Here is a 12,835-nt window from a genome sequence, read left to right on the forward strand (position 1 = left end):
GTGGTCTGATTCCATTTGGAATTTTGGGACAACAGCAACATCATTCAGGTAAAACTGTTGATTGAATATGATGTGGTCAATTTTGTTGTGGAATTTTCCATCGGGAGACTCCCATGTCCAGCGTTTAGATTCGGCCTGCTGGAACTGCGAGTTACCATGGATGGTTTTAGTCAACATGATGAACTCAGACAGTCTCTCACACTGTTCGTTCCATTCCAGGCCGTGGGTCCTGACATGGAGTTCTTTTGGTGACCTTCTAGGTCCTATCTTGGCACTAAAATCACCGACAATGACCTTGTGAAGGTGTGGTCTTCTTTATAGAACTTCTCCAGCTCCATGTAGAACTTCTCAGTATCTTCTTCTGTAGTTGGATGTTGGTGTGTAGACGGCGAAGATAGAAACTGCCGGCAATGAGCCACGTCTATTCATAAGTAAGCATTCGATTTGGGTTGCTAGGCACTCGAACTAATCAATGCTCTTGGCCAAGTTTGTGTTGGCAAGGACACCAATACCACTGATGACTCTACTGTCACATGTTCTGAGGAACAGTTCTTCTCCAGTGTCAAAAAGTGCATGATGTGTTCAATACCTTCTTGTTTTGTTCAATCCAATGATGTTGTACTTTATCTTCCACGCTTGTACCATCAGGTCCTCGATGGATGCTTCCAATGCCGCATACATGCATCAAAAGTGGAAACAGTCATTTTAGTCCTTCTTCATTTTGGCAGCCTCCTTCAACCCTGAGATCTTATCAGTCTCTTCTTGTTTGTCCTTCTTAACACTGCCATATTGGGGGCTCTTCCAGTCAGGAGAATGAGGCCCATTGTTGTTACTGTTTTTGGCATATTGAATAAACATGGGCAGCTTGCCAGGCTCTGCCGTGAGGGTGGGATACTCTCGGTAGATTGCTGGGCTCTCCGAGAATGTTGGAGGCTTTCAGGGTGGCCTCCAATCGTCATTAGAGGTGTTCCGATGGTTCACACCATATTTGAACCCCAATAAGTATGGTGCGGTAATGATGGAAAATAGGTAGGAAGTGTTTATGATGTGTCATGCCACTGCTTCGCACCACAAAGCGGCCTGGAGCATGGTGGCAGTTAGATAGTGGAGGTAGACCAATAAGGAATTTATCTGGCGCCAGCAGGGTGCGTCTTATGGGTGTGACCCTGGGTCTCCAGGGATTGGTGGAAGTAGTTTAGAGTTAGAGTATACATTTCTTTCTCAGGCTTCAACCCGGTTAATGTTTTCTGAAAATAAGTATTTGAAAGAATTTTAGGAGCAAAAGTGGGTGAGAGAGACCACATTAACATTAATTTTACTAACATTAATTTTTTTGTTTGTTTCTTAAAGAATTTGATTTTATTGAATCACCATGTGGAAAATTACAATGCTTTCAGGCTTAAGTCTCAGTTATACAATGCTGAAACAACCATCCCTTCACCAGTGCCCATATCCCACCACCAAAAAAAAAAAACAGTACACACCTCCCATCTCACCCCGCCTTGTAACTGACAAATTTCACTTTACTTTCTATTTACTTTGGTTACATTCAATATTTCAACACAAACCTCACTATTATTGTTAGGATTACCCCACTGGCTTCAGACCTACCGTGGCCGCACGGTTTTGGATTTCTGTACTTTAGCAACTAAGTCCAGGGAGATTTTTTCCAGATATTGGATCATTGCAAGCTTGTAAACCCCATCTGTGGTTGTCATAATATGGCGGTCACCACACCCTTCACCCCTGGCAAGGAAGAGGCAGAGAGAGAAATATCTTTCCCCTCCTGGGCAGGCATGGGGCTGCGGCTTAGTTCTCAGTCTGGAGACATTCTGCGAGGAGCTGCCCATGCTGAAAGTAATTTAGCTGGTGTCTGGAGTCACGCTCGTGCAGCTGCGGAGAGGCCACACACACGTGCGGGCCCCGGGATCACATCTTGGCGGCAGGCCTACTAACATTTATTTTAAATTATTCTATTTTTATTAGTTATTACTGCTAGTCACTCTTTTTCCTTTGTTCCTTTCTTTTTCTTCTTTTCTTAGTTTGGCTCTAATTAGCAGTACTCAGGGTCTGGGGTCTGTGCTAAGGGATCACTCTTGGTGATGATCAGGGACCATATTCAGTACCAGGTATTAGAACCAGTGTTGGCCAAATGTAAATAAGTGCCTTAACCCTTTTGCTCTCTTTCTTGACAAGACACCTTGTGTCAAAGTCTCTTTTCATGAGGATAAGTATATTGAATTTTTGGAAGGTAAATGTATCTTTAGCTTTATATACCAGGCTTGTCCTTCTTCCTCTCAGCAAAGACTATTTGGACCTGTACAGTCACAGTCACACAGTCACAGTCACAGTCATCCTGTTGCTCATCGATTTGCTCGAGTGGGCCCCAGTAACGTTTCATTGTGAGACTTGTTATTGTTTTTGGCATATCCAATACGCCATGGGTTGCTTTCCAGGCTCTGCCGTGCGGGTGCTATACTCTTGGTAGCTTGCCAGGCTCTCCAAGAGGGGCGGAGGAATCGAACCCAGGACTGCCGCATGCAGGGCGAACGCCCTACCGCTGTGCTATCTCGGACTTGGCTGGACCTGTACAGAGTATAGTAATATTCTTTGTTCCTTCCTGTCTTGATGGCTTAAAAACAAGTATAAAATGATTGGCAAAAGATGTGTAATTCCATAGCAATGCTGACCTGGTGACAGAGGGTCTCTGGGTTAACCCGTAGTCTTAGATTCTTTAACATTTTCAAGAGTGAGATGCTCAGAATAAGAGTTAGAAAAATTCCTTTCCCCCCTCACTTTATTTAAATACCATGGTTTACAAAGTTTTTCATAATACAGCGGTTTTAAGTATTCAATGTTTCAACACCCATCTCACCAGCATTGTGCCACTCATATATCATTGTCCCCAGTTTCCCCTCCACTCCCCAAACCTGCCTCCTTAGTAGGCAAAAAGTTGCATTATATTTCTTGTGACAAGAATATGGTAAGTGAAATTCAAAAAAGTTTTTTGGTATAAACTCTTTGTGAAAATTGTTCTATCACACATCGTTGTTCTTAGAACCATTGTTGAGGACTTACTGAGCTGTTTGTTGCTAGTCAAACCTCCTGTGTTATTATTTTTATTGATCTCACTTATTCCACCATCCTAATTTTCTATGTCTCGCTTGAGTTTACTGTTATTATTGCTTTTCTCTCTGAGGACACTAACCTCTGCTGCAAGGGCCAAGGGTTCATTTATTTAATAAATGGCATTTTAAATTCACTAGAGATTTTTGATTCAAAAATTTAACCTTTAACCTCTTTATTCCGTTTTTCTTTTCTATAATTAATATGATTGAAGAAAGCTGAGTGTCCTCATGTACAATCCGTTTGCTCTAGAAAATCAGGACACCCACTTGTACAAAGTAGAGAAGTTTCTGAACTTTCCTTGTGTTTTAACGTTATCATTTCTTTGACTACCAAGAAATACTTCTTAGTTTTAAAGTAGGATGATGTACCTTAAAATTCAGAAACCAGGTCTACATTCACAGTCAATTTAGCTGCTAAGGGCAGGGCCTAGAAATGTGATCAAATGATTATATTGGTATATTTATATATTTTGTTCAATTAGAGGTTATCTGAATTTGTTTGAGACAAATCTTCCAGGTGAAAATTTAAAGAATGTCAAATGTAAGTACTGGAACATTTTGATAGAAAAATAATTTCCTATATGTACTAATGGAGAAGCTGTTTATGTTTTCCTCTATAAAGTACTTTCATACTATGTATGATTGTTCACTTTTTACTTTCACTCTTGAATGTTAATTTCAATTGCTAACTTAAACTTTCTGTTTAACTTATCAAGAGGATATGAATTTCTGATGCTATTTGATAATACACCAAACAAAATTTTATCAGAGAGAAAATGTAGGGAAGCCCGTTTTCCATTTTATGCATCGTTGTATTGGTAGAATGTCAGGTATAGTGGTTAGATTGAGAGACTGAGATAAATCCGGAGGCTTGATAAAAATTCTCATTTGTCCTATCTATTTATGTCTCTATTTTGTTTATCCACTATTCTTCAATGTTTTTGAGAATTGTGCCCTTGAGCAAAAAACAACTTACAAAGAAATCAGGTCTTCCTATCATATCCCTTACTTTTGTACCTTCCAGGATTCCTTTTTACACATTTTCACGAGTAAAACAATTGAAAAAAATAATAAGTAATGTCAGGAATTTGTTGCATATCTCTCTATTTATCTCTATTAAATTAAAATTTAAAAATTCCCATTTTCATTATAAGTAACCTTTATTTATGCTATTTTCTCTCTGAGAAATAGTTGTCTTATAAACAGGAAAATGCAATGCATCTCTTGAATTCTCCCTCTCCCTGTACTATCAAATCTGCAAGGTTGGCATTTTAGTGTGGAACTCTAGTTAGTGGAAGTTGATGCTACTCAACCCATTTGATGCACATATAAAAACGAAAAAGCGAGCTCTATTTTCTTTTTCTTTCATTTTATTTTCTAGTTATTTTAGGTCACACCCAGGAATTACTCCTGGCGTTCTCAGGCGAGAATATGGCCTGAGAATGAATCCCTGGGATTGAACCTGTTTTTTCTGTGTGCAAGGCAAATGTCCTACCCGCTGTGCTATCGCTCCAGCCCTGAGCACTATTTTCTTGATGCAGCAATCACACACAAAATTTTGTGAATGATTATAAGACAGTGAAAATTATTTGGGCAACAAATTGGTTTATTAAGACTCTCTTTTTGTTCTCGAATGGGAACTGAAGTTAAACGTTATAACAACCCTCCCCAATAAAAATATAATGAAAGTTACATTTGCAGTAAAAATTTTCTAGCAGTACCATTTATAAAAGCTAAGACAAGATTTCTTTTGATTATATACTTTCTTAATATATTTAAATACTAAAACTTTTGTATTTAGTCATTATAAAATGATTCATAAAGTATATCTTTTCATATTGTTTTCCAGATATTGTGTATATTACGCAAATGCTTCACATTGAAATTAGGTCAGACAGGAGGTTGACTCCATGGCTTGGAGGCTGGCCTCACATTCTGGGGAAAGGGCAACTCAGAGAAGGGATCACCAACTATAATGTAGTCGAAGGCCATGTGGGGTAAGGGAGTTGTGGGCTGAATGAGGGCTAGAGACAGAGCACAGTGGCCACTCAACACCTTTATTGCAAACCACAACAGCTAATTAGAGAGAGAGAATAAAAGGGAACACCCTGCCACAGTGGCGGGTGGGGTGGGGGGAGATGGGATTGGGGAGGGTGGGAGGGATGCTGGGTTTACTGGTGGTGGAGAATGGGCACTGGTGAAGGGATGGGTTCCTGAACTTTGTATGAGGGAAGCATAAGCACAAAAGTGTATAAATCTGTAAATTTGCCCTCACGGTGATTCACTAATTAAAAATATATAAATAAGTTTATATATAAAAAATAAAGAAATTAGGTCAGATATATTTAAGTGCTTAAAATGCTAGTGGTTACTATACTCAATAGCAGAGACATATAACAGTGAAGGAAGAGACAAAATAGATCAATAAAACAAAGTCATAATTTAGGTATCTGAGAGCAATTATCATGCTTCACTTGCTAGGACCTTGAGAAATTGTGGTTGATCATCATTCTTATTGCCACATTGATATAAAATCTGAATTAAGAGAAACTGTTTCATGAAATAAAGCATCAGTTATTTTCTTGAAAATCTGGCCAGAAGAAAAATACAGGATATCTGGCTATTTACATCCGTTAGATAATAAGCATGTTAATTACATATTAATATAGCATAATAATTAATAAACATTGATAGAAGGATATCATGAAAAGCTTTACCCCAGTTCTCCTAAAACTTAATGTCCCTCCCTCCCTTCCTCCCTTCCTTCCTTCCTTCCTTCCTTCCTTCCTTCCTTCCTTCCTTCCTTCCTTCCTTCCTTCCTTCCTTCCTTCCCTCCTCCTTCTTCTCTTTCTCTTCCTCCTCGCTTCTCCTCTCACCCTCCTCCTCCTCTTCCTCCTCCTTTCTTCTTCTTCTTCTTCTTCTTCTTCTTCTTCTTCTTCTTCTTCTCTTCTTCTTCTTCTTCTTCTTCTTCTTCTTCTTCTTCTTCTTCTTCTTCTTCTTCTTCTTCTTCTTCTTCTTCTTCTTCTTCTTCTTCTTCTTCTTCTTCTTCTTCTTCTTCTTCTTCTACTTTCTTCTTCCTCCTCCTCCTTCACCTCCTCCTCCTCCTCCTCCTCCTCCACCTCCTACATTTTCTTTCTTCTCTTTCTTTCATCTTTCTTTCTTCTCTTTTCTCTCTTTCCCTCCCATCTCCTTCCTTTACCTTTCTTCCCCCTTCATTCTTGCTACTCTTAGATGGAGAAATAGTACAGCTGGGAAGGCACTTGCCTTGCATGTGACTGCTGCGGGTTTAATCCTGGGTACTTCTTATAGTCCCCCAAGCCCCCCAGGTGGGATTCCTGAGTGCAGAGTCAGGAGTAAGTCTTAGAACCGCTGAGTGTGACCCCAAGACCCATAACCCAAAAACCGAAAGTCAAAAAATATTCTGTGAGAGACACTATTCTCGACAGTGGAATAAAAGGAAAAAATGATTATATTAATACTTTCAATTACAGTGTGATACTGGGAACAAAGCACTTAGTGTAATAGAGTTGAAGATTCCAAATAAAACATTTGGTCTGTGGGCTGTTAAACTGAGGAAGACATTAAGAGCATAAGATACAGAAAAAATTCTGTTCACATTGTTCTGGGAATAGGGCTTAGTCATATCCAAAAGAATAAAATTGGTCTGCTATATTTCATCTTGCACAAATGTTAACTGGAGAGGCTTGATTCTTAGACATTGTAAGAATTTACAATGTCTGAATTCCTGAACTTAGACAGAGTTCTGAAAATATATTGAGAAAAACAGCACACCATGATGTTGACTTCAGAGGTGTCTTCAAAGAGATGATTTCAGTGGAAATCAATTTTATTTTTACTAAAATAAAAAGTAAAAATGGTTTATATAAATCTAAAAGTCTCTGTAGAGCAAGAAATTGATTATTAAAGGCAAAAGGACATTCAGCTAAATGGGAATAAGTATTTGCATCCCTGCCTTACAACAAGAGCCGCTGCAGTAGCAGCAACAAAGGCTTTGGTGAGGGAAAACTTCATATGTAAAACTTAATCTTCCAAGTGAAACTGACACTACAATTGGTGGCAAGGAAAAGGCAGATCAGTAATTCCAAACTATGTTCATTATTAGTGAGTAAAGCAATTTTGAGTGATTTGATGGTAGGGAGGTTCCCAAAATTTAATGACCAAGATAGAGGTTGTGAGTAGATTTCCTTTAAGCTGAGCCTACAGTGGCAAGGGGAAGCATGTTAGTAAATGTTCTGGAAGCTTCTCTTGAGTTTGTCATGTTTGCTCTGTTATTTTCTGCCCCTGCAAATTTGGAGACACAGTTCATTTCCTTGTGTGCTTTGGCTTTTAAATTAAAGTCTATGCAGAATTTATTTTTTTTTTTGACCCAGGAAAGTTGATCATGTATTTTATTTTGGTTTTATAGGAGATTGCAGAAAATTCACTTTCCCATTAAGTTCCCTTTATTTGGATCATTAGCACAGCCTATTGCATACATACATACATATGTGTATATGAATTGCAACATATATATTTAGAGCAATTAATTAAATCTATGTCTACTGGCTGTTTTCAAAAAAATTCCCTCAGCTTGGTTTCTGATTTTTCCTTGTGGTTAGGTACTGGTCAGTCATTCTCAGCTGCAGAACAATGTCTGGAGATTGTATGTTACACTGAATGACATCTCTAATCCCCAGATACAGTTGTCCTGTTTTTCGTTTGTAAAATTACTGGACTTGTAATGAATGTTGTGAGACTATGCTTAAGACCATGTATCTATACAGCTGGGCTAAATATTTATGGATTTTGCTTCCTTTGATGTTTTATGTCTGAAATGATCCTTAAATGGTGATTGTGAAAGGTTAGTTTGTGTTAATTTTCAATTTTCACCCTATCTTGACTTCTACCATCTGGTTCTTGTTATTCCATTGTAGGCAAGATTTTTACCTTTTCCCAACATAACCAGCCCAGGCCCATTTTATTGACTTCTAGTTCTCAATATCTTTTAATTATTACACTTAATCATCAGTTTTCTCAAAATTTCCACATCAATAGATCTTCCTTCAACCTAGTTCTTTGGAATTTTTGACAACCCCTATTATTCATTTGACAGATTCCTAATATGTGCTCATGTTGTCCCTATTTTATTCTACCATAAAATACAGAGCCAACACATATTTCCCGGAAAAAAAACACAAAAACCCATACTTAGAGTTTTTTAGAAGGCTTTTAAGTTGTATGTTGTCCCTATTCTGCCTCACTTTGGACAGGGAAACCTTTTAGAGATACCTGGTTTAATTTAGTGGGCTACATAATAAAGTCTAGACTCAGGTAAAGCTAATTGCTACAGAGATGTCTTTTCCCTAGAAATTTTAATAGACTTAGGAAACACAAACCTACCTATTACACAAAACACAAAACAACAAATTTTGAACATACTTGCATACAGATATACATCCATATGTGTAATTACCTATATGCATGTATATTCGTTATCGAATGCAAATTTTATAATTATTGAATTCATACTGATACCTTGAATTTTTGTCTAATCATGTTTTATTATAATTGCTATCCTCAATCCATATATGTTGCTTCCAAGTCTTTGGCAAAAATGCTGAAAATTAATAGATTGTCAGAAATTGCGAAATTTTATAGCGTGTAAAATATTTTAGCATAGCTTTGCTAATGCCCCTATTAAAAAAAGATGTCAAAGGTACTTAAAAATACAGAATTTGTTTATAGTTCCTTTGGACTCTTTTTATTTTATTATTATTTTTTATTTTTTTATTTTTTAAAGAAATATTTTATTGAACCACCGTGAAACAAGAAAAAAATACAAAGCTTTCAGGTTTAAGTCACAGTCAAATACTGATTAAACCACCATCCCTTCACCAGTGCACCCGTTCCACCACCAAGAACCCCAATACACCCCCCTCCCACCCCACCCCCCATCTAAGTAGCTAATGATATTCCCATTATTCTCTATATATATTGAGTACATTTCATATTTCCATACAGAACTCACTATTATTGATTGGAAATTTTCCCCAACAATCAGGCCTGCCGAATAGGCATCATCTAATAATTTCTCTTCATTGGTAAGAGTGAAGACTTTGAGTCCGTGCGGCCGCTATCGCTGCCGCGCAGTTTTGGGTTTCTAATATTTTAGCTCAGTTCACAGTCAAAATGGATGGCTGCAAGCATCCGCTCTGGTGCCAAAATGGGTTAGGAGACCTCAGGATCACAGTCAATAGGCGCGGAGGCTCTGCTTCTCCTGCCGCGGCTCTCGGTTCATCTCTGGGCGGAAGGCGCGCCGGGAACACCTCCCCTCCCAGGACCACCTACAGGCTACGTCACTAAAGAAAGTCCTACCTCCTGGTGGAGGGGTCTTAGAGGGTGGCTCTCACCGCGTGGCTGCTGCCGCTGCCGCCATTTTCGCTCAGAAAAATGGGGTGGAGAGGGAAAAAAATCCCTCCCCGGGCTGCACGAGGTTGTAGCGCAGTTCACAGTCAAAATGCATGGCTCAAGCATCCGCTCTGGTGCCAAAATGGGTTAGGAGACCTCAGGATCACAGTCAATAGGCGCGGAGGCTCTGCTTCTCGTGCCGCGGCTCTCAGTTCATCCCTTTGGACTCTTTTTAGATCAACATAAGGGAGACATATTTAGTTAATACATTCAAAGGAACTTGGATTAGTGTCCTTCGATCCTTCCTTCCTTCCTTCCTTCCTTCCTTCCTTCCTTCCTTCCTTCCTTCCTTCCTTCCTTCCTTCCTTCCTTCCTTCCTTCCTTCCTTCCTTCCTTCCTTCCTTCCTTCCTTCCTCCCTTCCATCCCTCCCTCCCTTCCTTCCTTCCTTCCTTCCGTTCCTCCCTTCCGTCTGTCCGTCCCTTCCTTCCTTCCCTCCTTCCTTCTATCCATGTTTCTCAGGGCTTACTCTGGACTGTGTGCTCAGGTATCACACCTGATGGTGCTCAGGGATTACATAGAGCACTGGGGATTAAATTTGTGTTGGGCACCTGCAAGGCAAACACCTTATTTGCTATAAAATCTCTCTAGCCTCAGGGCTGTTTATTTCTTTGCTCCACTATACTATGGTTATGGAATTCACCTCAAATATAAATGACTTCATTTTTGCTTTCAGTTTCAGGCTTTTCTCTACCATCCTTTTAACATTCAAATTGCTATTATTTCTGGATATTCATAACAAATTTGCAAAGTACAAAATAGTTTGATGGCTATGTGAAACTATGTAAAAGTATAGCTATATATAGTTCCTACTGTTTCATACTCTATAATATAATTTTATATTATCACTGATAGCAGTGATAGCACCTAATGAAAATATAACCAGAGCATGTATATGTGTATGCTGATGATATTAACATAAAATAGTGGAAGAAATCAATGGCGTACAAAAAGAGAGGGAAAGATACTACCTGATTTACAAATTCCTTTTGAAATCATTAAAAATTGGCTTCAGAAAGTAAGAAAAATCATATAAGGAAAGGTGTTATTTTCTTAGTAAAATGATAGCTTGTTGCATATTAATTTTTTTGCACTGATTATTCTATGAGTGATTCGTGTCATTACCTAAATTTCAAATTAGGAAATTGACTTATGGTAAATGACTTGTCCATGCTTTTTTCTGTAGGGTAAATGACTTGTCCAAGATTCCAAAATTGCTCCCATAATAGATGACAGATGTTTTGAATGTAGACAAAGTGGCTTAACTTCCCTGTGGTACATTAACTTCCTTGTGATAAATTTAGTGAACTTCAGGGCATCATTCTATATTCAGGTTAGAGAACAATTAATGTGTGAGAGTGTTTAATTGATATAAATGCTAAATATTTTCTCATTCATATTTTTGTATTACTTCTCAGTTCCATGTTTCGTGACATTTATGTGAAGATTGGGCAGGACCATGAAGTCAGTGATGAGAAACCATTCCTCTGTCACAATGTTCATCTTGCTGGGACTGACAAATGACCCACAGCTAGAGATTCTGATTTTTGTCTTTTTGCTTATCACTTATTTGTCCAGTATCATTGGGAATCTGATCATAATAATTCTAATCCTGATGGATCCTCATTTAAAGACAGCTATGTACTTTTTTCTTCAAAATTTCTCTTTCTTGGAAATCTCATTCACAACTGCCTGTGTTCCCAAATACCTATACATGATATCAAGCGGAGACAAAACCATCTCTATCGGAGCTTGCTTCAGTCAAATCTTTTTCATTGTCCTTTTTGCAGCTACAGATTTTTTCCTCTTGGCTGTGATGTCCTACGACCGCTATGTGGCCATCTGCAAACCGCTGCATTATGTGACCATCATGAACAGCAGAGTCTGCAGGATTCTCATCATCAACTGTTGGGTATCTGGCTTATTGATTATTTCCCCAGGCCTTAGCTTGGCACTACGTCTGGAGTTCTGTGGTTCTGTAATTGATCACTATTACTGTGATGCTTCTCCAATACTAAAGAATTCTTGCTCAGATACTTGGTTCATTGAGCAGCTGGTTGTTGCCTGTGCTGTGCTGACTTTTATCCTGACCCTTGTGTGTGTGGTTGTATCCTACATCAGCATCATCAGGATGATCCTCAGACTGCCCTCTGTCCAGCAAAGGAAGAAAGCTTTCTCCACCTGTTCCTCCCACTTGATTGTGGTTTCCCTCAGCTATGGCAGTTTCATTTTTATCTATGTCAAACCTTCAGCTAAGGATGCAGTGGCCATTGATAAGGTAGTTTCTCTGCTTGCTACATCTGTTGCCCCTTTGTTAAACCCCTTCATTTATACTCTGAGAAATAAACAAGTCAGAGAATCGTTTCATAATACTCTGAAACGTTTGATATTTATTTCAAAGAAGGAATAGAACAGTTCTGGGATGCAAAATGAAAAAATGTACTATTTTTTAATATGGTTTCAAATTAAAGTCATAAAAGTGTTTACATTTTAACTTTCTGTGGGTTTATACTGCAACGGTGCCCTGAAAATACTATACTATCAACAAAAGAAAATTTTGTGAGAGAGCTCACATTCACATAATTTTTGTTATGTTTTCTAACCATTTCATATTATTGTTATTACTGTGACATATAAATTGAATTTTATGCTGACCTGGAGTCATACAAAAATGGAATTTGGAGGCCCCGGATATGGATCAAGCAGTAAAACACAGTGGATAGATGCCCTCCCAGAAAAAAAAAGGTTTTAAAATTTTTTGTATAAATTGTTTAGAGGATTAATAGTAATGTTAATAAAATATACATAGGTGTTTGAAAAAAGCTTATTACTTCTTAATAAAGTTATGTCGGTCCTTTATGGAAACCTCCTCCAGTTATTTATTTTTATTTATTTATTTATTTATTTACTTTTTGGGTCACACCCAATGATGCTCATTTGTTACTCCTGGCTCTGCACTCAGGAATTACTCCTGGCGATGCTCAGGAGACCACACATGATGTCAAGGATTGAACCCAAATCAGCTGCATGCAAAGCAAATGCCCTCCCGCTGTACTATTGCTCCAGCCCCAGTTATTTTTCTTATCACTTTATTTGAAGGTAGAATTATTTTCAATGGACTGGGCTCGATTATTTTATCCAACTTTTGTAAATTTATTGGGGGATGAAGATAGTCATAAGCTTCTTAACTAATAATTTTGAAACATACTGTGTAAAATACAATTGTACAGCTTAAATGATC

At 38.3% G+C, this 12,835-nt stretch overlaps 1 protein-coding gene across 1 annotated transcript; it reads left to right on the plus strand.

Moving 5' to 3' along the window:
* Positions 1-11,065: 11,065 nt before the first annotated feature.
* LOC101543268 (olfactory receptor 6C2-like) lies at positions 11,066-12,004 on the plus strand. The gene has a single exon (XM_004601909.3). The coding sequence runs from the start codon at positions 11,066-11,068 to the stop codon at positions 12,002-12,004; it is 939 nt and encodes a 312-aa protein (XP_004601966.2).
* Positions 12,005-12,835: the final 831 nt, after the last annotated feature.

The sequence above is a fragment of the Sorex araneus genome, chromosome 2 (genome assembly GCF_027595985.1).
Source record: "Sorex araneus isolate mSorAra2 chromosome 2, mSorAra2.pri, whole genome shotgun sequence".
Lineage (NCBI taxonomy): Eukaryota > Metazoa > Chordata > Mammalia > Eulipotyphla > Soricidae > Sorex > Sorex araneus.